The following is a 24,682-nucleotide window of genomic DNA, read 5'->3' as shown; positions in this document are numbered from 1 at the left end:
CATAGAACTACAACTATTGATTCTACTTGATGCCATGCTGTCACCTTGTACTCATCAGTTAAATGAATGCTTAAAGATGAAAAAGAGAGGATGGGTCAAACCTCCCCATAGCTTCCCTTACATATAATGTCATAAAATATTTGCTCCATATTCAAAAATACAAAGTAAAAAACTACTTTTACAAATATCTTACATAAAGTATTAAAATAGTGCTTCTCAATTTTTCAGATACCTGGAGAAAGGTATGCTAACGGTTTCAATCCTGCAGCTGGAGATAATGTATGGTTTAAAACAGTTCATGAAAAAGGCAAAAGATTCTATGCTGGTCCAGCCAGGTGGCATAGATCGTATTAAGTTCTAGAGGATTTTGATCCTTTTCATTGTAATTTTACAGAGCAAGCAAGAACATGTATTAATAAAAGGCTATACAATTGCTTTATGATGACTTTATTTTTAGATTATTAAAAATACTTTAAATTAAATACAGATCATATTTAAATCTGCTGATGAAAGAGACCACAACATAGCACCGAATCTTAATCACAGCATTAGAGAAGATCTGCAAAATAAATGAATAATACTTTTCATCTTTTGAACTTGATTGGTACAGCATTTGTCTCAGAATCATTTTATCCGCAGAAGTCAAGAACTAAATTATATTGCAGGTCTTTGTAATCTCAAGCATTTCCTGAGAATTAATTCGATAACTGAAAATTGGGAAATTTAAAACAGCTTACAATGATAAAATTCAACCACCTTCTGAGGACCAAATATTTCTGTTACAATTGCTGTGCCATCTTTTCTTGATGACTTTAATGAATTAAACATAGTGACAAATGGTTAAATTAATATAAATATGTACCAACAATTCTTAGAGAATATATTGTTAGGATATAATAACATTGTATGCTTAGTGAAAGAATAGAAAAATGCTCTTCATTTTTTAGTTTGCAGCATCATGCAGAAATTTCAGTCGAAACTATCTGCGCAGCATGATGGAGGGTTAAAATCCAACCTCCCACACTTGGCAATTTTTTTTTTTTTTTTGCATTTTGCGACAATTTTTATGAAACAGATAGAACAGTAAAAGCTATTTCAATAGACTCACAGTAAACACTAAACTGTAGTAATTGTTCATCTAGTCAGGAATAAAATCCAAAGAGCTGGAGGATATTTAAGAGCATTTAGCAATAGGGAGGTTTAGGAGGAAATATCCGCAAGCAGGGGCGACAAATAAGGGGGTCGAGAGGGGTGATCGTACCCTCAAATTTTTTGAGAGGAATGATAAAAAATGAGCAAATTCAATTTATGTAAATCACAAATCAATGTTCAAGGAAAACAATATTGCTCCGTAATGGTTGATGAAACTTGACACATTTCCAGACATGAGCAATTGTTTTCTGTTTCTTAAATTGTTAAAAATGTATCAAGCCTTTACCGGCCTTTTCAAAACAGAACTAAGAACTTTAACTGAAGACGTAATTTCCTCATATAGGCTAAATACCTCGTTCTTGTGTGCTCTGTGTAACGATGGTTATGAGAGGCTCGTGCATTGGTTTACTACATGATTTTTACAGGAAAATGCCTTGATATTTTGCATTCATTGTTATGCTCAGTTTAATGATGTGTCTATTTAATGAGGGTTCATCACTTTCTTCTAGAAACACATTTCAGCTGCTCAATACGTAGCATGCTTTCATAGAAACTCTTAAATACATACTATTTTTAAAAAATCTCACATAAAAAAATATCTTTTCTGGGGGCTCTTTAACTATTTAATCTCTCCCCCCTCCCCCTATATCATGATTACTTGCTGTTAGCCAATATGTGTTTTGTTCCATAATGAGGTAATTCATATTTAAGAAACTCGATTCCCCAAATGAAATGCCGCCCCTGTCCACAAGTATTTAGCAATTTTAATGCATGTCGTTTGGACATTCAAAAATTGTTTCATAAAATGAATCCTTTTAGGTCATTAGTTTATTTGGTTCATATTTGCAATTAAGCCCTGGTATGCAGCCATAATTTGGACATTTATGTTGATTTAACCCTGGCTGCATTGATAATGTTATTCATCTGGGTGCTTTTTTTTTGCAATTAATTAACAAAGTGTTGATTGCTGTCAATACCAACAATACTCGAACCAATTCACGAGTCACAATAGCAATACAAATGCTGCATTCTAGACCATTTTGTGTTAATTTTGTCTATTTTAATTGACTAGTTTTAAACTTATATAGTATTACTTCAGAATTATTTTGTTATCATTATCCTTTATGTATTTTTTTCATCTGCCAATCGTTGCCAAGAATAATATGAGAGGTAGGAACAGAGAGTTCAAGTAGAGTCTGGTGCATGGATATTTAGTGCAGTTTCTTGTGTTAATTTCTGGCTACACTGTGTTTTTAAAATAATGCTGTGCTAAGAGAAAATTACTGTAATAAACATAAGTACTTATATATATAAAGTGGATTGTTTTCTAGATAAACTAAAGCTAGAGAAATTAAAACTACAGCTATTTAAATGAAGAGAAAGAAAAGAGCTTACGTTTGGAAAGTAATCATTCAAGTATGTAGGTAGATATAATTTGCTTTAGAAATGATAGTTTCCATGATGGTGGAGATTTTTTTAATCATAGATTTGAAAGGAAATTTTATTTATATCCGCACACATAGTAATAGAATTTTGCCCTTATGTAACCTTCTGGGAAACTTGCTCTTTGGCAAGGGGCAACAAATAATCTTTAATGTGCAATAACAGTACTAATTTATCACAGATGAAATAAGCAATGGTTATAAATATTGTTTCTTCAATATGTTAATTCTATTGCTCATCTTCTAAAATTTCTGGCAGAGTTAGTTTTCCTGTAGTAAAAATAAACTAGAATTAAGTTTTTGATTCCTCAAATTTGCAAACACATAATTACCGTCTTCGAGAAGGAGTAGATGGCGTCATACTTTTCTCTTTTTGATATTCTTCTTCAACTTTAGAATTTACAACATCCCAATTAATCTCAACCTAGTTGGAAAAACATTAAAAATTATGTCAAAGTTTTAAAATTAATTTTAATGAGAATTGAGAAGTAAAAAAGAAAAATAAATAAATAAAATTAAAATAATCTGGAATTTTTTGAAAAAGGCTTGTCTGCACCAGTCTTAGTTTTAAAAAACAGTATAAGATTCCACATTTGAATACTCTAAGTTGCTTTTTTTTCCTTTTAATTTCCTTTTTAAATTGTTAAATGGGAAACAGAATGAATTTCATAACTACGATTGCTATGAAAGATAATTTAGCCGCATTTGGGATACAGTAAAATAATTCTGTTGTGTACTGTATTATATAGTAACTGATTCATACATATATTTTTTAATGTTTCTTCATGCCACTTCCTTCATAATATTCTTTAAATAATTTAGCTTAATCTTACTAAAGCATCTGAATACTCTAACGAGACACTACTAATGTTTGTATGAACTTTTTTCTTTCTTGTTATAAAGGAAAAATCAGATTCAAACTTACATCTTTCATTGATTGCAAGAAGTTCTGCTTATCTTCTATGACATCTAATGTTTCTAAGTATTTTTGTCTGAAAGCCAATACTGTATCAGTGTGATTTCCATTCTTTACTGCAAGTTCTAAAGCTCTAATCAACGAAAAAAAATCAGTTCATTATTACATTTGCATGCAAAATAATCAAAATGTTTCATGATAAAACATGAATATGGATGCATTTATTCACATTCAGTTCATCTTTTCCGAGACTATTATTATTTTTTGAAAGTGAAAGACTGTGGGTAATCAAGAGTTTACTATGTATTAAAATGATAACAGATGAATTTATCAGTTACATCCCTTCATTTAGTAAGAATATTTATTAATTGTTTATTAATATTCTTAGTGCAGAAATTGCAATAAATTTTAAACCTGCAAGATCTGAAAATAAAATACACTTATGTGTGCTGAATGTTTCATACACTTGAAGTAAGTATTTAATTTTTGAAACAATTTGACAACAGCAGCAACTCAAAATGTTCTTATTTTAAGAATACAGTGAAACCTGTGTAAGTTGACCACTTGCAGTGCACTGCTTAAGTGGTCAACTTATAAAGGTTGAATTATATGATATAGATCTAATTCTGTGCCTGAAAATAGCAGTCAACTTACACAGGTGGTCAACTTTACAGATTTTACTGTACTTTTTTTTTGTAAGAGCAAGAAAACAAATTAAATTCTTAGACTTAATGTGTAGCATTGTTTTGCTATAAAAGTGAACCTGATTTCATTAAACTGATGAGAAAACTATTATACATGTGTGAAAGGCATAAAATAATAGAGAACATTTGAAAAGAATAAATAATTTTTTAAAAAATATTGATGACTTTTGACGGCATGATCTCTGTGGCTTTAAACAACTTTAGATATACTTTCCGACTTAAATTTTTTGGAATTTCGCTCCTTTTTACTGCCCTCATCCTGGCAAAAAAGAGATTTATATACAGTCCTAAAAAAAAAAAACTTGTGTGATTGCACTTATGATTTAAATTCATGAGGAATTTAAATTAACAGTTTTTTGTACAGTAAGAACCCTGACTATCCCGGGAATCAGGTAGCGTGGGTACTGCGGATAATGAAAATCACGGATAACCAACAAAAAAAGCTGAAAATGGGAGCCAAAAAGGTAGAATTTGTTCTTGCTCAAAAGCTTGACTTCGTTCATACATAAAACCTTGTACAAATAGTTAATGTTTTATATTTATCCACAATAGAACTTAAAAACAATAAAGAACAAGTGTACAAACAATGATTAAAATGCAAAAAATGAAATAAAAACAACTAACTTACGATTTTTCGATAAAACTCGGTTATTGGTTTTTGTTTCTTGTTGCAAAACTACATTATCTTGATTCTTGAATGTCTCATGAATTAATACCCTTGTAGATAGTCAGGAGTTTACTGTACATACATACAATGTAAATGGACTTCTTGCTTTCCATTCTTACCTGTCCCACTTATACAATCGGAGATTCAGCATGATTGCTCGGAAGACGAGGCCTCCAGTCAGCAAAACACTCTCAGCTTCTCTCACATTTCCACAGAGAAGGGCCATTTCTGATGCCTGCAGGTCTTTCAAGGGAAGCTTTTTGATGTATTGGATGCACTCTACCTTGTCTGACTGAATGGAAAGAAAACTGGTGTACAATACCTTAAAAAACATTTAAGAATAATATGCCAGCAAATGACCTTAAAAAGTAAATAATACCTCTTTAATTGCGGCATATGCTATTTCTGCTGTTTTTAAATCTTTCGAGAGTATGGACATTCCAGCTAAACATGCCCATAATGCATCATCCTTGAAAAAAAAAAGTAGGAATTCACTATTTTATCATGCCAAACAAATATTACTCAATGCAAAGATCATGATTTAGTTCAGTTAAATTATTATTCTTATTGCTTAGATATATCATCAACAAAATTAGTTTGCTATAGAATTTTTGAAGATTGTTATTTTTAATTTTTGAGCAATTTATGTGTGACATTAGTCTTAGTCACTTTTATATCATCGCCTCTGAACAGTAGGGTACCTTACTGTTGTTCTGAGGCAACGATATACTCATAGTGTTAATAAATCTGTACATAAGATTTATTAACAATAAGAGACAATACTCTGTTATAAATGTGAAAATACTTTTAATGCATTCTTATTTTTAAATTCCATTCTGATTTATCGATTTTAAGTTTCAATGATTTTAATAGTGAAGGAAACATACCAATTATTTATATGATTTCACGATTTTCTGATCATTTACACTGACCTGGGTATGTCTCCAATTAATTTCGATTGCCAAAACTAGTTTTTACCTTGGGTCTGAGTTAGAAATTATAGGATTAGTATAAATCCTATAATTTCTATATTATTCTATTTTAGAAATTATAGGATTCATATAAAGTAAGCCCAACACATCTGCTAGGCCCTCGAATAGTACAATCAATGAAAATGCTGTACAGGTGCAACTGCACAGGTTTTCTGTTATTACATCTGCAGTGTAACTGATGAAACAAATTGAGGCATTTAGAAATATATATAAACGCACTCATTAACCTTTATATTTTCGTTTTAGCGTGTTTCTAAAGTTTTTCTTCTAATTTTAGCTTTTTTGTTAAAGAACTTTTGAACTCAGCTTAAACCCTGTCGCAAATCTTATTTTGGTTTAACTATGCCAATCAGAGTAAACAAATATTTTTTTTTTTAAACATATGGAGATGGAGATTCAAAAAACAGAAACAGAAAAAAAAAGAGAGACATAACTAGTCAGTAATATATAAGGTCTCAATGTGATTAAGGCAAATTAAAAGAATTTAGAGCTTTCACTATGTTTATTTCTTTCTCACTTGGAAAAAAACAATTTTTTTTGTCTTTAGTTTTTTCTTTTTGGAGGTTGCAGCAAAAATTTATCCTCTAAAGGATTGCTCCGAAAATGAGTTTCAGTTGGCGCATTTCTTTACAGACACACGTACATCTTTATTCATAGTTAAGGTATTATAAGTTATAGGTTTATTCTGCATTAAAAAAATATAATTTCAAGAATGTCAACTTTTACTTACTTTGATGTATCTGCAAAGCCTAACAGCATCGTCCCAGCGATGAGAAGAAATATAACCATGTAGTACAGAGGGATAGGGTGATACTGAAGATGATACTAGAGAACCATCTGCCCTTCGGATGCTGATATGATTTCCAATGAAGCTGAGGATTTCAGGATTTTTCCCAAAGTCACTATAAGCGAATTAATACAGCTTGAACAGTATTCTTAAGTATTGGCATGAGCATGGTTAGTATGCAATGCCAGACTTGAAAATGAAATTTTCGTAAAAATTAAATGTTAATATTTAGGAACAATTATGTGAAACAAATTAGGAAATAATTACACATTTATAAACTGAAGTTTATGTTCTTTCTTGTAAAATATTTTTCTAGCAAAGAATGAAATAAAATGAAGAAGATTTTTTTAATGAGATAATTTGCATAAAATTAGTTTCTCAAATACAAAATATGCAAGTTTTTTTTTTTTTTGAAAGTAAGATATTAAAGTAACAATATATTAACAGAAAATAAACAACAGTAACAAAATATGCTTTTAACAAAAGTCAGTATAAATAGATATTATCTTGTTAATATTTTAATTAAAGCACATTTATTTACTGCAAGAAATTTGGGAAATATTCAGACCTGCCATTTCAAATTTTTTCGAAAGAGGGGAGGGGGTACATACACATTAGGGTGAGCCGAAATAAGCCGAAAAAATTTATTTTTTGAAATCAATTTTTGGATAGCGCGCAAAAGTTGCGTGATGAGCTAGTTAGCACTCACAAAAAATTTCTTGGACATTAAAAAATATCTAGCCGGCGCTATTTAACACTAAAAAACCAAAAAAAATGAGAAAAATGAATTTTTGTCGAAATTTTTTTAAAAAAACTAAATTCCAAATATTTTGCTGGAATGCACCGAAAATGTTATATAATGAGCCAGTTCAAGCCCATAAAATGTTTCATTGATTTTAATGAGCATTTAACCGCTCCTTTCGAACATCAAAAAATTGGAGAAAAATGAAAAAATATTGAATTTTTTTAAAAACCATTGTGAAAATTATTTTTCAAAATTAAATCATAGACTAATTAATTAAATAGCACTATTAATCATAGTAATTATTATCACGCAATAATATCATATACATTTTCTAGAATTACATATAAAGATAGTAAAATTTTGAAAAAGAAATCTTCAAATTTGATTTATAATACTTCATGCATAATGAATATTATTTTTTGGAATAATATTGTCCCTTGTTATCAAATGATGGAAGTTCTTTCCTAGCTTGAAGTTTGGCACGAATGTATCCATCTTGTGCAGTTTCACCACGAACTTATATATTGCAGCTTCGGTTATTAGTTTCACACAACGTTTCACAGCTTCCGTGTGACAGGTAAATTTCTCGAAACAGCTGTAGGCTGTTCTTTGCGCATTTCTTTCGATTGTTGGTCTTTAAGATGCATTGTAAGAGGTGGCTCTGTTGCAACACAGTTTGCCCAATGAACTAAATCAACATAATCAATGGCTTCAAAATTGAGTTTAGGACGCTTAAAAAATCGTAACCATCCGAGCTCTTCGTCTTCTTCTTTCTGGAGTTCAGAATGCACCTAACAGCGAATTCCCGAATGTATTTTCTTGAGTCAAACAACATTGTCAACAGTAGCTGTTCAGGATGAGCGAAATATGCATTACTTGTTACATTATCCACTTTTCCAATAGCCATTTTTCTTACTGTCCTTTGATCAATTTGAAATTGTTTTTCTCTATCAGCGACTTTTGCTTTTTTTCTGCAATTACACGAATATAAATCTGCGCATTTGCAGGCACAAATGTCAAAGTCGTAGCCTCTGCTTTAAATTTGCCTAGCTTTGATTGTAAAAGTTGCGTCTTTATATTTTTAGCATTTTTTGTTGCGCTATTATATTTAGAATAATAAGATAAAATCATGGCGATCACTCTTCTTATCGAAACAAGGGGAAGGAAAGCACGCCCCCAAATATCAATAACTTTTTTTTACAACTACAGCGGCCACACTTGCTAAAGATGGTTGCTTACTTCCTTCTCCCTTTACTTGCATCTTAGTGATTTGATAACATCTGACAATGTCCTCATATGTTGGAAGAAATAAAGCATCGGGAGGAGACAAATCTCTTCCAGGTCCAAATAGAAGACTACTTGTGCTTGCTCGCGTTACTTTCTTTTTCGCGCGTTTCTACATAACAGTCGTGTTGTATACCAAAACAAAGATAATAATGCAATGACATTCGAAATGTCCGGCTACCGTTTAAAATACTTTAGAGGATTCACATTTTTTTAATACTCAAGGGCTCTATTTGCCAAACATATATAAAATAGTTATAACATAATCTTAGGAATAATAGAAGCAGTTGAGCACCGTTTATTATCCAGGAGAAACAATTGGAATCGAAGATTAAAAAATTAGCATCTTATGTAACTATTTTTTATTTGAGTGTGTGCATTTTTTAAAATTGGCGTACAAATGTCGCATAAAATTGATTGAATTTTCACTGTTTTTTTTCTAAGTAACGTATTGCGTAACATTTCAGTATTTACTTATTTTGAAACTACTTAAAAAAATTTTTTTTTTTTCATTTTTCCCATGTGTTAGTCTTAAAGGAGCGTAGCTAAATATTCTACGAAATGTATCAAAGTCTTTGAGGATTTCAACTAATTCACTGACAGATACTTCTAATGTTTGCTGAAACTAGCTCCAAACTTTTATTTTTAACCTCCCCCCCCCCATTTTCTTTTTTTTTTTTTTTGAAAAAAAGTGCATTTTTGCCCTTTTTTTCAGTTTTTCAAGGTCAAATAGCGTCGGCTAAATATTAAACAAATTTAGCGAAATTTTTTATGGGTAATAACGGGCCCATATAGCAACTTTTCCGCACTATCCAAAAACAGATTTCCAAAAAAAGTTTTTTCGGCCCACCCTAATACACATATCAAAAAACAGCAAAAACTAAGCTCACTTTCATGTAAATACATTAATTTCTCAAAGCCAGGGGGCACATGTAGATTTGTGGAATAAGTAGTAATTTTGAAGAATAAATTATTTATAAAAACTAGTAATTCCTACCTATCATCTTTATGTACCATTGTTAGAGATAGTAGATTCTTATCCACAAACACTATTGCAGGATAATAGAATATTATTAACTTGCCATCTTGCAGAGCAGCCAACATATTAGAATTGTCATTCCACTTTATAGAGTGCATCATTACTCCTGGAAAAGAAATAATTTTATTTTAATTTTGAGTCAAAAACCAAAATAACTTGCATTTAACAGGTAAGAGAAAAAACTTCAAAATAATGATGTTGTAAGATTCCGGGCTGTTGTGCCGAGGTCTGAGTGTTGTTACTCCAAACGTTTCGGCTGCATCTGCTGCGGCCATCTTCAGTGTTAGCGTGGTTGAAGTTTTTAGGGAAGCGACTTCCTAGCAACTGATGCAGGTATCAAAGTGTTGTCACTATTTATGTGGGAAGAGCTAGCTTTCCCTTCCTTCTGGGCCAGGATTGGCTGATGAACATTCGTCTTTGTTTCTGGTTGGCTGAAACTTGAGCTCTCTTCATTCTGGTTGGGGATTGGCTGCTGGGTGTCCATTGCTGTTTCTGGTTGGCTAGAAATATCTCTCGGGATAAACCGTCTAAGTGTAGCATGCCAGAGTTTGTTGATCTTAATTCCTTCTTCCTTTTTTGTTAAAATTGTTGGGATGTTTGAAAATTTTGATCGCTTCTCTGTTTAATCTGGCGTAATAAAGGGAAGTCCTTGAAAGTATTTTGGTTTCTATGAATTTAATGTCATGGGTGCCATCACTAAAAGTGTGTTCCAACGACTGCTGATCTCTCTGTGGCCCAAACGGCAATTTCTTTAGTGTTCTTTTATTCTTGTATTCACGCTTCTTTTTGTTGTTCCAATATAGGCCGATCCGCAGGAACATGGGATCTTGTAAACTCCTGCGGTGGACAAAGGGTCTGACGCATCTTCTACTGATTGTAGTAGGTCGCTGATTCAATGGGTAGGCTTGAAAACAGTCTAGATGTTGTGTTTGCCCAGCAGTCTTTCAATTCTGTCGCTGACGTCCTTAACGTAGGGGAGGTAGGCTGTAGATTTGACTGGGTCTTCTTCAGGTGGTTGTCTTTCCACTTTGGGGTGGAAAGCTCTTTTAATTCCTTGCTTCGAAAAGTCGTTGGCTCGGAAGACCTTTGTGAGGTGGGAAAGTTCCTTCTCAATAGCAGTTGGTTCGCAAATTCTGTTGGCCCTGACGAATAAAACGTGCTAATAAAGAACACCAAAGAAATTGCTGTCTGGGCCACACTGAGCAATCAGCAGTAGCGAAACACACTTTTAGTGATGGCACTCATGACATTTAATTCAAAGAAACCAAAATACTTTCAAGGACTTCCCACTATTATGCCAGAGTAAACAGAGAAGCAATCAAAATTTTCAAACATCTCAACAATTTTAACAAAAAGGAAGAAGGAATTAAGATCAACAAACTCTGGCATGCTACACTTAGACGGATTATTCCAAGAGATACTTCCAGCCAACCAGAAACAGCGACGGACGCCCAGCAGCCAATCCCCAACCAGAAACAAAGACAAACGTTCATCAGCCAATCCTGGCCCAGAATGAAGGGTGAGCTAGCTCTTTCCACAGGAAGTCGCTTCCCTGGAAGCTTAGATGACGCTAAGACTGAGGATGGCCGCCGCAGATGCAGTCGAAACATTTGGAGTAACAACACTCAGACTATGGCACAACAGCCCGTAGTCTTACAACATTATTGACACCGGCCGTGAAAGGCTTCATTCTTACATTCAAAATAATGCTTTTAATAAGTAACACTTATCATTTAAAATTAAAATTTCAAGCATCTACATGTCATTCAAAAGTATCAAGCTTAACCCTTTGTGCTCTACTGTTGGAGCAGACTCGACAATCTAAATATCCTAATATACTCGCACATTGGGTGTTCCAGACACAAACTTTAAGTTGCGCTAACTCATATGCCGGGCTCTTACCATTGTATTTTTTGTACTAAAGTGAACTGACATCTATTGGTATGCTTGAGTTCAAGTAAATAATTAGTATTGAGGGAGAAAATCAGTGGAAAAGGGTTAATCCATTATATGTTATATGCAGTGGTGGACAGAATTATAAGGACAGCAGAAAAATTGCACAGAAAAAGAAATATTTCTGAAATAATTCAGTGAAATTTATGCACAAAATGCCTTTTTATGCTAGAAATCATTGTGGAATGCAGAACATTTGAAAATGCGAAACATAAATGTTTTGCCGTGATGAATAAAAAATGTCATTGTTAAAACTAGGCAAAATTATAAGGACAACTAGCGTTTTACATTGAAAAACCCTCGTAATCAATAATATCCCCCTTTTTTTCAGTCACTTTTATCAGTCTTGATGTCATGGAAGTTGTGAAGAATGTTCTTCAAAATTTTAATCCTGACTTTTTTGATGGAGAAAATGAGTTCTTGCTTGTTTTGATATTTAATACCATTTTTTCATACTTCGTGTGCCAGAATGCCTCACAAAGTTTCCATGAAACTTAGATCGAGCCTTTTGTCTGGCTAGTACAGTAATTTCATGAAATCATGCAATGATTTTGAGGTTTGAAAAACATGTAATTAGGCATTATTCTGCTGGAAAAAAAAATCTTGTAATAACGGTGATTTTAATTCAAAAAATATTGCTCAGTATATCCACATTACTCTCAGAATTCATTCTGCCCCTGCACAAAAAATATTGGTATAGTTTTCGTCCATTGTGAAACTGCCTCAGATCATTACTAAGCCGCCTCCAAATGTACACTTTGAGATTTTGTTTTTCTTTCCCAGAGATTGTACCAGAAGTAGCAAAAACCATCTAGTCCATTCTAATTAAAATTTTTCTCATCGAAAAGCATTACACTATCCCACTTTTTATATATAACAATGCATTTTTGGCACATTCCTTGGTTTCTTATGAACTTTTTTTAAGAGTCTGTCATGACATTAGTTTCACATCATGAAACTTTTCTCTTTTTGTAAAAGATGTTGTATAGTTCGAGAACTGCATCATAACTTGAACTCCCATCTAACGTCTCTTGATGCTTGTTTTTTGAAGCAATATCTCATCTTATAATCATTAATTTCACACATACACAGAAACAGAAGATTTCCTACCTTTTTGTCTTTGTTGACCTTATTTGCCGGAATTTTTGGGAAAGCTCTAAATGACCAATCTCTATCGATTCAAATTTGTTACAATTTGACGCACAGTAGGTAGTGAAATTTTTCAAGCAAACACTTTCCTTTTCTTATTTTTTAAAAATTTTGTACCTAGCGGGATGATTGTAAAAATAGAATTTGACTTCCCCCCCCAATCGCTTACTAAGCATTTATATTGTTATGCAGTGCAGTTTGCAGAACAAAAAACATGCAGCTTTTACTTTTTAGAACACACAAATGTAATTGTCCTCATAATTTTGTCCACATCACACAGATGTCTAAATTCAAATTTCCTTCTACAAATTAGAAATTCCTTTGTATTCCCAATAAAAATTATAAAAGAAGCTTCATTTATTATTAGTTACTAGTCAAAAAATTTTCAGAACTTTCCAACCAAATGCAGAGATGTGGTGGTTTTTCCAGTTGTTCTTATAGTTTTGACCACCACTGTACTGTACAAGCACTTATTTTCGCAAGCGGTAATTTTCGCCAAAATGAAAATATCGATCATTTCACAAGCTGAAAAGTTCACAAGTTTTATAGGAACAGAACAAAAAGTTGAGTATAAAATATTTTTAGAGGCTGAATTTTTTGCGATTACGATAGGCTTGAGAAAATTGCTGCAGCTATTTACTCAAAGCTTTGTAAAAATGAGTGCTTTTATAAAGAAAATATTACGAGTGCAGTGACATAATAGAGTACAGGAAAAATCGAGTATAAAGGCTTAGAAGAACAAAATAGCTTACCAAGTTTCATCATTTTTTTGGAAGCACTAGGCAGTGTCCGAACATTAAGTAGATACAAATCTTTATTCTTATCAACAAAAGCAAGGCGACGGCTGTTTGCAACACCACACTGATCAAGAGCAATCTCCAAAATTTCCATCTATTTCAAGACAGTATTTCATTCATGATGCTTTTTAGTTAAATTCAGTAAAATTAGCTATTGCAAGTAAAGCTCCTAAGTGCATTGATTCCATTCAAAATTTTATTGCATAGATTTTGTTATTAATTGGGGAAAGTGAATTTTAAATCCTCAACAAAATGGTGCATTTCTTGCTCAAAATTTTTTAATACTTCAGGAATCAAAAGATAATATATTTAGATTTCCTGCAAAGGTTTAAAATTTTGGTATAAAAACCTCTTTCTTTTTAGTAGTATTGAATATTTAGATAAGCTTTGAATTTTGCATCTGACATTAAAAAATATATAGTAGCTATTCTCTCTGCATATAGTGTTCTATAATGTAAAATGCCTCCTACATATGATTAAAAAGAAAAACCAACACAAATAAAACATAAAATATGCAGCACCTTCTTTTTTTCATTTAAATTATATTTTAGCACAAAGCTTATTAGATCATATTTTATTTCTCTCTTACATAATTTTTCAATCTGTAAAATAACAATAATAAGGCAAGTGTTGAAAACTCGTTGGAACATTTCAATGCAAAACATTCTTTCGGACAAAGTTTGACTGAAGCAAATCAGCAGGCTTGGCTAGTAATTTTAAAAGGTAAAATTTTACTGGAAAAGCCAAATGTATGTTTAATTGAAGCCCTCGGGGTAACTACATTTTAAAAACTTCAAGAAATCATTAAAAAAAGAGAGAGAGAGAATGTTTTAAAAAGTATTTTTAAAGATTTTGTCTTACATTCAATAGGATGTTAGAATTTGTCTCTGAAACCAATTCCTATACCATTTTAATAAAACATGTTACCTATGTTAAATTAATTGTTATGTATTGGCTCAATCCATGGCCCTACTAGATGGTGCTGACGCTTTCGACCTCGGCAATTCATGACCTTTCTGTGTTAAACCAATGCAACTTATGATCTGCTATGCATCCACCAATCAATGTCAACGTTTCAAAGTTTGTTTATTTTTGATTGGACGTCGTTCATTTTGACCATAAGAGGTGCTGATAGGAACCCCTGCATCCACCAATCAATAGCAATGTAATGGAAACAGTGGTTCCCTGTAGTGCCATCTTTGTTACCAGGAGTTTCATCGATTGTCACAGCCTATAAGAATTATGTGGGGCCATGCTCTATCTCATCAGCAAAAAAAAAAGGGGGGGGGGAGCTGTTCTTTCTTGCACCAAGGTTTATAATTTTTTGAAATGCACAAAACTGATTGAAGATTCAATTTAAACAATGAAATATAGGGCTAAGATGTCTTGACAAAGATCTCTCAGAAAAACCAAACCTTCTAAAGTTATTGGAGTGTGGCAACAGATGGATAAGTACACATTTCCAGATCTCACAAACCTACTTTCAAATATTTTATTATTAACCAAATTAGTTAGCTTACTTTGTTTCATTGTCTTCATAAAAAGTGAAACTTTTATTGGTTTTTGTAACTTTAATGTAAAGATGGAATGTGCAGAAAATAAATGACAAATTGCTTACAGGCATCAAAGGGTGAACCATTGCTAGGAAGGAAACAGAAGATAACACCATTTATAATAACTGATACTCCCTTAGTTATCCAATGCCAGGTATTCAATGTCTTTTGTCAAGGTTCAAACACAAGGTTTTCACAGCTTAATTGCTTTATCATATCTCAAAAAAAAAAAAAAAAAAAAAAAAAAAAAAAAAAACTTTTTGTGCTTGTGCATGGGAAAAAGGTGTATGTTACTCTAGAATAAATTAAAATTTACCTCAATCTTATGGCTTAAACGAATATGCTTTGTATATTAAACATGGAATTCTGGACATAAAAATTAAATAAAATATTTAGTAGTTTTGAAAACAAATGTTTTTGAAATTGATATTACACGAACATCAATACTGTATTGCCTTAATTACAGTTATATTATTTTAAAACACTATCTAGATGGAAAATCCGAAAAAAATCATACAATTTTGCAGCAGAACCTGGTAAAGTGGGGAAAATTGTTTTACTCAACCAGTCGCCACTCTGTCTTAATAAGAATTGAAATAAACTTTAAAATAATCAACAAAAATTGAAGTTATTTTAGGAAACCAGTTCTGATTGTTATTATTTTAACAAGGTATGTATTTTTTTTTTTTTTAACACAGAAATATTCTACATCAAAATGAGATATTCGAACTTGTTTAACAGGAAATTATAAAAAACACTTACCTTATGAGAAAATGGTTTTCCATCTGGTATATACTTGCCTGTTACTGCATCAAAAATGTGGATAACTAAAATAATATGATTTTTTTTTTTAAATAGAAGAGTAGTAATATCAACAGGATCTACAAATTTAACAGTAAAAAACTTTAAATGTTAGGAAACAACAGTTCATTAGTTGTCTTTCAGAACAATATCAACACAAGATCTACTAATCTAACATTAAAAATTAAAAGGGTTGGAGAACAACAGTTCATTACAGTAATATTTCAGAACCTCCAAGTTTTAGATTCTTCATTGAAATAATTTGGAAGATTACAAAAGCAATAAGCTTTTAATGGATAGGAAACTTTCTAGTAGTAGGATATTTATCACGAGTAACTTGTATGTTGTGAAATATGAATTAGTTTCACAAACCTTTAATATTTTAAGGTTCTAATTAAATTATCACACTAACAAATTATAAAGGGGAACAAATATTAATTTTTAGTGCCAAATGCTTAAAGTTTTAGACACGTATAAAGATTTTTTTCCTTTTAGTATGAAGCATTTAGATGAAAAAAAAGGGCTGAAATTTCGTGGTGGTCACATTATTCTATTTCTGAAATACATTTACACTAAAAAGAATAAATTAACAGAATAAAAAAAAATACTAAGCACTTTTCATAATGCACTCAAAAGGACAAAATAACTTTTCTGGGTCAGAAAGAACAACATTTAAGTATTCCTGTAGTTTTCAATTATTCTAAGAAAATGACTCTAGAAATGAGGAAAAGTGTGGCTCAAGTCATTTCAAACAAAACTTTCCCAGAAAAATATGCATGTTTCAACACTCAATTTTATGACAGAAAGTTAGATATGATAAGAAATTCTCTACCAGAGTTGAGCCACACTTCTCCTCATTCGTAGAGTCATTTTCTTGGAACAGTTGAAAACTACAGGAATACTTAAACATCGTCCTTTCTGACCCAGAAAAGTTATTTTGAACTTTTGGGTGCATTATGAAAAGTTCTTAGTTTTTTTTTTTTTTAATTCTGTTATTTCTAATGCATCTTTTCAATATTTAACTTGGTTTTGTCAAAAAAAAATTCAATTTACTTTTTAAAACTTACAGGTTATTTTCCATTTTAGTTTTTTAACTGTAAAACATTACTCTTTATAGGTTCATCTTTTAAAAATATTCTATTGTAGTTTTAGTTAATACATTTTAAAAATTTGTGATTCTGACAAGTTTTTATACAAAGTTTCTATTAACCGAGATTTCTGATATCCAAGGCACCAGCTGTCCTAATTAGCTCAAATAATCGAGGTTTTACTGTATATCAACACAGTGATTTGTAAGCTTTTGCAGCACAAGATTATCTACTTTTTCGCTTTTCATTTTCCAATAATATTTGACATGTGTACAAGATTTTTGAGTGATAACTTGAATTGTTTGCTGTTTGATGATGTCCAATAATCTAACATGATTTTTCATGGCATATTTTTCACAGTATTGTTAAAACTAGAAAAAAATATATTATTTTTAAAGAAAAATTTATAAGCTAATATAACTATGTTTGTAATGAAGTTTAATCTGCCTTAATATACATGTAAGCCTTCGGTTTGTTATAAATCAAGTAAGCACTATATATATATATATATATATATATATATATATATATATATATATATATATATATATATATATATATATATATAACTCATAAGGAACCTGGGGTTGAGGGGTGTGTAGATAGGTCTTTGTTTCGTTCTGCAGTTCTTAAATTCCCTCAAGCTTACTTCAAATATCTTAAATGCAACCAGTAATAGAGTAAAATCAGTTTCCAGTTATCCCTATTGCCTGTTTATGATCATTCCTGGTCTTTTCAGCTTCAGTGAAAATCATTCAAGTTTGATTTTTTACTTTTCTCTTGATTACATTCTCAAAACGAAAATCCCCTAATGTTGGGAATCAAGTTGAATTGCCGAAGAACGAAGATGTATGAAGGCACAAAAATGTAATTTCTGTTATTTTTTTAATTATTAACTTTCATTTAATGCTCGCATAAATTAGAAACTAGGTTTCATACACTAAAATCAGCTTTAATTTTAATGTTAGGAGATTTTTAGGATAAAATAAGATTGTTTCTATATACCGAATTTTTTTCATGCAATTTGCTACTTCAATATATGGAGGTCTGACTGTATATATATATATATATATATATATATATTATTTATGAACACTAAAAATTTTGTTTGGGGGAAGGGGAGGGGTTTTTTCAATCTTTTAAAAAGAAAGGTTGTCATTGAAAAATAAATTACTTTTTCATGACTTAAAAATTTTTGATGTGTTTATAATAATTCACGACTAGTTGACCCGTGCGGAACTCCGCACTGTACTTCGAATCGTTTCATAAGGCATTTCGCTCTTTAAAAATTTCAGAGAAAGAATATTATGAAGTAAAACCGAAAAAAGTAAACGGAAAAAAGTAAACGCACAAGAGAAGGCGTGTAATTTAAAGACATCAGTAACAAAACCTCGTTAAATACAACGTTGTGATAATTTGATCATCGCTCCCCTTTTGGTTATACGTATTTTCAATGCAAATATAAATATCATCAAAAGTGTGGCTGAGTGACACGTGAAAAATCTAATTTTGCATGTGAAAAAACAGGTTGTGACAAATACAGTCCTGCCCATGTGAGCATCTGACGGAAAAAAAAGAAACATTAAAGAGATATTTAGATGCACGGATTCGAACTGGCGCCATTCTGATTAACAGTACGACGCTCCAACAAACCTAGCAACTGTGCCTTCCTTTTCGAATGCTATTCATTGAAGGAATGCGTGATAAAACACAATAAAAAAAGTTTTTTGCCAAAAAAAATATAATAAGATCATGGGTCTATGTTTTGTCATTAGCCAGCATGATACGATTTAAAATTATTCTTAAAACATGGAATTTGATTAAAGAATGAGAAAGATCTCACGTAGCGATTGATACAAACATTCTAGAGAAGTAATAAATTCGGTTTAAAAAATAAGTGTTTTTATTTTTGAATATTCAACAATTTCCCATAGCAGGCTTCTTTAACCTGTACGGCTTAAAAGCCCGCACTTATTTTTCTTTTAATCGAACACTTAAAATTCAAAACCAAAACCAGTTGAACCGAGTCCGTTTTTTAAGTGTAATTTTTCGAATGTAGACAAAATGTTTTTTTTTTTTTTTTTTTTCAGCCAAAAGCAGAGGAGTAGAAAATGATTTCTTACTAATGAAGTTGATAATAATTTTAATGTTATATATCGTATTCGAATAAATAATTAAAGATTTACTGGTTGCAACTCGAAGTTTTAATTTGGCGTAGTATTTTTTTATCTGTACAAAAGTTCGAACACTGCTATTTGAAAAATCTACATTTTAGCATACAATGAAAATGTTTTTCTGCACAAAAAGGATTCCCTTGAGGTATATCTAATACATTTTTTTATGCTTACATTATGCTCAGTGGTCTGGACGGAGTCAAAGCTTAAAAAAAAAGGGAAGAACATCCTTCAATTAGCATTCAACTTATCTGAATGATAACTGTAGCCTGCATAAAGGAGTCGAAACACCAAATAGCATTCCCACTGCATTTATTTTATTACGTGTGTTATCTGTTGTATCTTATGAGTACATGTAATGCGTAATATTACTGTAAATTTGCTATTATGTCGGACAGCCCGAACTGGCCCGAAGTTCAGACAGTTTATAGCCGAAAGCTCTACCAAAAAAAAACCCGCAGGTAATTTTAAATTTTTTTTCTTGCCGAGAAGTGTTTTTATTTAAAAATTTTTTTACAATTTGTTATCGCAGGCTGTTTGAACCGTTATGACTTAGATGGCAGCACGTGTTCATCATTTAACAGCACGCTTAAAATACAAAATAATTTGAACTAAGTTCTTTTTTAAGCGTAGCTTTTCAAATGTAGTAAAAATGTGATACGCTATTTTTTTTTTTGCAAAAAGAAGAAAAATATATATATTATCCTTTAAATTGAGGTAGTATTTTTTTTATTTGTATAAAGAGTCAAAAACTCATTAGAAGAATCTATATTTCAACATACGATTTTTTATATTTTACTGAACAAAAAACAATTCCAATGTAGTCTGAAATCTTAAACCTGATACTTATATTTTTGCTTACATTATGCTTTAATTTTCTTCCCGGAGCCAAAGCTTAGAAAAAAAAAAAAAAAAAAACTTGCAATTGAGTATTAATTTAGCTCCGCGTTGCATCAAGTTTTCATAACAGCTAGGAGCGTTTCTACCTCATGTATTCCCTCATATTTGTCATTTATTGTTCATGTAATGCGCGATATTTTTCTAATTGTTTGATGCAAATTGTCCGGACGTAGGCCCGAACACCTGGTTACCAGTCGAACGCTCTGCCGATCAAGCTATTCAGCTCTTTCGGTAACAGTGCAAGTTAAAGCTATAAATTTAACCGAAAACCTCATTCTGGTTCTTTAAAACAGGTTTTTTGCCCGAAAAAACAATTTTTCGACCGTGGTCTATTTTTCGTCAGTAGCCTGCACGATAAGCTTTAAAATAAGGTGTAAATCAAAGAAATCGATCAAGAATTGAGGAAAATCTCGCATAGAAACCAAAAACAGGCTACAGAAATAATATATAAGGATATTTTAAGTTATCTAAAAACAAACATTTTCGCTATCCTTAATAGATGTATGAAATGTTCTTTTTCCAAAGAACACTCATTAATTCAATACCTTTTTCATCTCCTTTATTCCTTACAGCAATAGTGTCATTGCTAAGAGTAACAGTTGATTCATTGAGGTAATCGGTTCTCATCCCAGGCCATTTGGGAGCACTCACTTGTCTACCTTCATATGTATAAATGTACAACCCTTGGCCATCAACAAACAGAAAGTGCCTTTATTAAATGAAGCATAAAGTCAAAAAAGAGACCATGGAAAGGTGATGACTATAAGTATTTTTTAAAATGTCATACATGAAAAAATCTTCTATGGAAGAAAATATCTCTGCCTCAGCGCCAGACTAATGCAAGTATAAAAACAGCGATTTTCAGGATTATACACCATTGAATCCTATTCTGCATTGAGAATAATGTGAGAGAGCTATGTAATTCTATTTTAAAAAGCTCCTTTATAAATATTTAATAAGTCCCACCCTTTGCATGCACCAGTCAAATATTTTTACGCTCTAAAGCAAAATAGTGATGATGGGACTTATGTTAGTTTGGCTTTGAGGTGAAGATATTGGCAAGAACAAAATATATTAATTATATGCAGTATAGATTCTTTTAAGGTGTGGTTTTTAAAAGAACAACATTCTGTTATGCACTCCTGTACGTGCATACAAACACACATGCATGTGTGTGTGTGCGTGGTTATACATATAAGTGTCAAATATAATGTGGACCAAGACATATGGATTGTTTTTAAGACAAAACAATATGAAAAAATACACTTGGCAAATAAATAAAATTTCAAAAATCCAACATGATAAGGTTCCAGCCTGGATAACTTAGCTTTTCTGTAAAATATTCAATCGTAGGATTGAAATTGTTAATTGTTACCCATTGCTAGAACAAAAATACTCTTTACTCAAATGGACAACAAAGTGAATAATACAGCTTTGAAATTTGGATATGTTTTCTACCAAAATTTAGAGTAAGTTATAAATGCAATAAAATTAATTAAAAGTTAAATTTATTAACAATAAGCTTACTATTATAGATGTTATTGAATAAAGGTATTGTCAATTTCGCTCATGCCTCAGCATAGGTGGCTCATACAAGGGGGCAAGAGGGGGATAACTGTCCCCTCAGTTCCAAAAGTAAAGGGGCCTTGTCCCCTCAATTTCCGCAGTTGAAAATTAATGATTGATTGAAAAATTATTTTTTACAGGGTGGATTTATTTATTTCACGAATTTAAGAACTAAAAATTCCAAATAAATTAACTTTTCTCAATTTATTTCATAAGAATGGAATTTTAAAAGGGAAGGAGAAAGTTTCCGGTAAGTATACCTCCCAATTTTTCATACTATACTCCACATTTTAAAAAGTTTTTCAATCAGTGATCTATAGCCAGTAACACCATTACATCATTTGTACTGGACTAAGCTAAAAAGCTGCCTAAAGCCAGTAATATAGTCCAATTTTACAAAAAAAAAAAAGCCTGAGGGGTCATGCTCCCTAACCTCTACATTTTGTTTGACCCCCACTTTTTTAGTGCACCTGCCGCCTGTGTGCCACAGAGTAAAGACTACTTCAATGCACCAAGGTTAAGAAAAATTTGCAGGCTGATTTAGACCACTAGAAGTAGCTAAATGGTGTAAATATAAATTAGTTTAAAAAATATAGTTTAAAAGTTGTAGTAATATTAATTAAATTAGCTTAAATCATACTTTGATTATGAAAAATATATAACAAAGTTATTACTGACCATTAGGCAATTAAGTGGAATCAATGAAGGGAGGAAAGGAAGATCAGTTATAATGATATGTTTTTTTGCATGATGATTTCTGTTTAACAATGAAAATGAACCAGAATGAAAACTTACTTTTCAGCCTGAACAACTAAAGAAACGTTTGCCTCCTTTAAATCAAATATCAGTGGAGTGTTCCAATTTTTGGTGCTGAAAAAGGAAACAAAAATGTTATGTGTAAATTTTAACATTTAAAGTCAATTTCAAAGTAAAATATAACTAAAAAATAATGAAAAATTATGAAAACTTTTCTGAATTTATCCAAAGATCAAGGTTTTTATTTCCCTATATTTGAATCTTTTCCTCAATCAATTCAGAAGTTCTTCTAATAATATTGAAAAATTCTTGAAGATTAATTAATGTGAAGCTTTTTTCTATTTTCACACTTCTACAGAATGCATTTTCTTCTTACATCCGTTCTTTTGCCGTAAAGATGAAAGATTTGTCCTCAAGTGGCTGATAGTCCATTTTAATACCAGGGTTTGAAAAAGGCAGTTATTAGCAACTAAAAGTTTCATTTTAATCACCGTGACTTACAGGGCCGTGTCTAAGGGTTGAGGCCTTTAGGGGTTTAACCCCTCCCATTGGGGAAAAACAATAAAAAAAACAAATGAATGTGCACATTTGACTTAAAATTAATTAGAATGTTATAATTCATGAAAAGCTTTTTTTCAAACATTCTCTTTGGAGTTTTCCGACAATTTAAAATTGTCCTCTCTTTATCAACTGAAATCCTATTTTGGAAAACGGTGATAGGAACCATTAGGCTATCAATATATAAGCATTCTCTGTGTTTAATGTTGCTTCTCATAATGCGGTTATGATAAATTGGACATTTCACAAAAAGAGATAGTAAGCGTTGCCATCATTGGAAGATTGAAGATGCATAGAAATTTTGTTTGCTAATGCAATTTGCATCTACAATGAGCCACCTCCTATTTAGTTTCGTAAGCATTATTTTACAAAACAAAACCTGAAAACATATGTCATAAAATAATGAATAAAACTTTTTTAGTACTTATTGTAATAAGCCACACAGTAAACATAATAAAGTTTGAATATAAACAAGCAGTAAATTGAATAAATACTGAGGTTACTAGCGCAGCAAGAATTTACTTTCTGGGAGGTAAGGTCTATAACGGTCCTTACATGTACAGTAAACTTCGTTTATTCGGAGGAACTGGGACCAAAGGTAATCCGAATAAAAGAAAATCCAGTTAATTCGGATAATAAGCAAAAATAGACTTGTTAAATGAACAGACTTACTGATGCTTCAAAGTTTGCCATATTGTTTGTTAAATTAGTACTAAACTTAATTGTACGTTCTATGCATGGAGTTGTGTGTTTAATAAAGAACAAAAACCAATTATTTAGCGCATTCATAGTACTGTTCTTGCAATCTTAACTTAAAATTATTGTTTAAGTAAATATATATACAGTAGAACTTGATTAATACGAACTTATAAAAACTCATGAATTTGTTTGCAATAGGCGTTATTCGTAACAACCGTGAATAAGTGATTCTGTGAATAAATAAAGAAATGCTTTTCTATATTTAAAAAATAATAATGCTACTACTTACTTACTTATTGCTGGTACTCACGATGTAATCTAATACCTAATACCATTAGGAAAAATTAAACTTATTTCTTAAATTAATGCTTGAGGCAAAAAAAAAAAAGATGAAAATCAGCAATAGCAAAACAAGTTTTGGACCCCAATGGAAGATATATTGGGTTTATTTCCAAGCAAGTTAAAAGTTCTCTGATAAACAAGTATATAGGCTTTATTTTTTATTTAACATTTTCTTCTCAATACACAATTGGTCTTTTACAACCTCACACAATGTTGAATAATTTCTTAAAAGAAAAATTGCAGAATTCAATCTCAAACATTTTCAATGAAGAAGTCTGAAATTTTTGTTCGTCTTGAGTGAGACTTACAATTTAATACGCATATTTTGTGTGAAAATTATAATTTTATTTCTCAGCAAACCAAACCTATCAAGCAAAATGTTTGTTTTAGCCATGATTTCGTATTAAACGTAATCATATTAAGAGAGTTTAACTGTATACACCTTATAACTCTATAAATTTTATACGGATAAACGGGGAAAAATTCAATCGCAGAATTGGTAATATTGCTTAAAGCCAAATATTCTGGGAATTTGAAACCCCCCTCACCTCCCCCCGTGTGATACACCCTTCTAGAGACAATTAATGAGAAATGAATTATTTGACACACTGTTATGTT

At 31.4% G+C, this 24,682-nt stretch overlaps 2 protein-coding genes across 2 annotated transcripts in view; one reads left to right on the top strand and one right to left on the bottom strand.

Annotated features, from left to right (window-relative positions):
* Positions 1-437, top strand: part of LOC129228728 (NADH dehydrogenase [ubiquinone] 1 alpha subcomplex subunit 10, mitochondrial-like) — a 40,891-nt gene extending 40,454 nt beyond the window's left edge. The window contains exon 8 of the mRNA XM_054863413.1: positions 229-437. Within this exon, the coding sequence (XP_054719388.1) occupies positions 229-354 (126 nt within the window). The 3' untranslated portion in view covers positions 355-437. The remainder of the gene's footprint in view (positions 1-228) is intronic.
* The window catches only part of LOC129228727 (intraflagellar transport protein 80 homolog), a 50,968-nt gene continuing 26,718 nt past the window's right edge, over positions 433-24,682 (bottom strand). Inside the window, exons 9-19 of the mRNA XM_054863412.1 lie at positions 22,505-22,579; positions 20,689-20,852; positions 15,943-16,007; positions 13,583-13,721; positions 9,687-9,834; positions 6,604-6,775; positions 5,261-5,350; positions 5,001-5,173; positions 3,520-3,643; positions 2,927-3,018; positions 433-559 (exon numbers count right to left, since the gene is read on the bottom strand). Coding sequence (XP_054719387.1) covers positions 541-559; positions 2,927-3,018; positions 3,520-3,643; positions 5,001-5,173; positions 5,261-5,350; positions 6,604-6,775; positions 9,687-9,834; positions 13,583-13,721; positions 15,943-16,007; positions 20,689-20,852; positions 22,505-22,579 — 1,261 coding nt within the window. The 3' untranslated portion in view covers positions 433-540. The remainder of the gene's footprint in view (positions 560-2,926; positions 3,019-3,519; positions 3,644-5,000; positions 5,174-5,260; positions 5,351-6,603; positions 6,776-9,686; positions 9,835-13,582; positions 13,722-15,942; positions 16,008-20,688; positions 20,853-22,504; positions 22,580-24,682) is intronic.

Source organism: Uloborus diversus, chromosome 8 (genome assembly GCF_026930045.1).
Source record: "Uloborus diversus isolate 005 chromosome 8, Udiv.v.3.1, whole genome shotgun sequence".
Classification (NCBI taxonomy): Eukaryota; Metazoa; Arthropoda; class Arachnida; order Araneae; family Uloboridae; genus Uloborus; species Uloborus diversus.
This window is presented reverse-complemented; position numbering and strand designations above follow the sequence as displayed.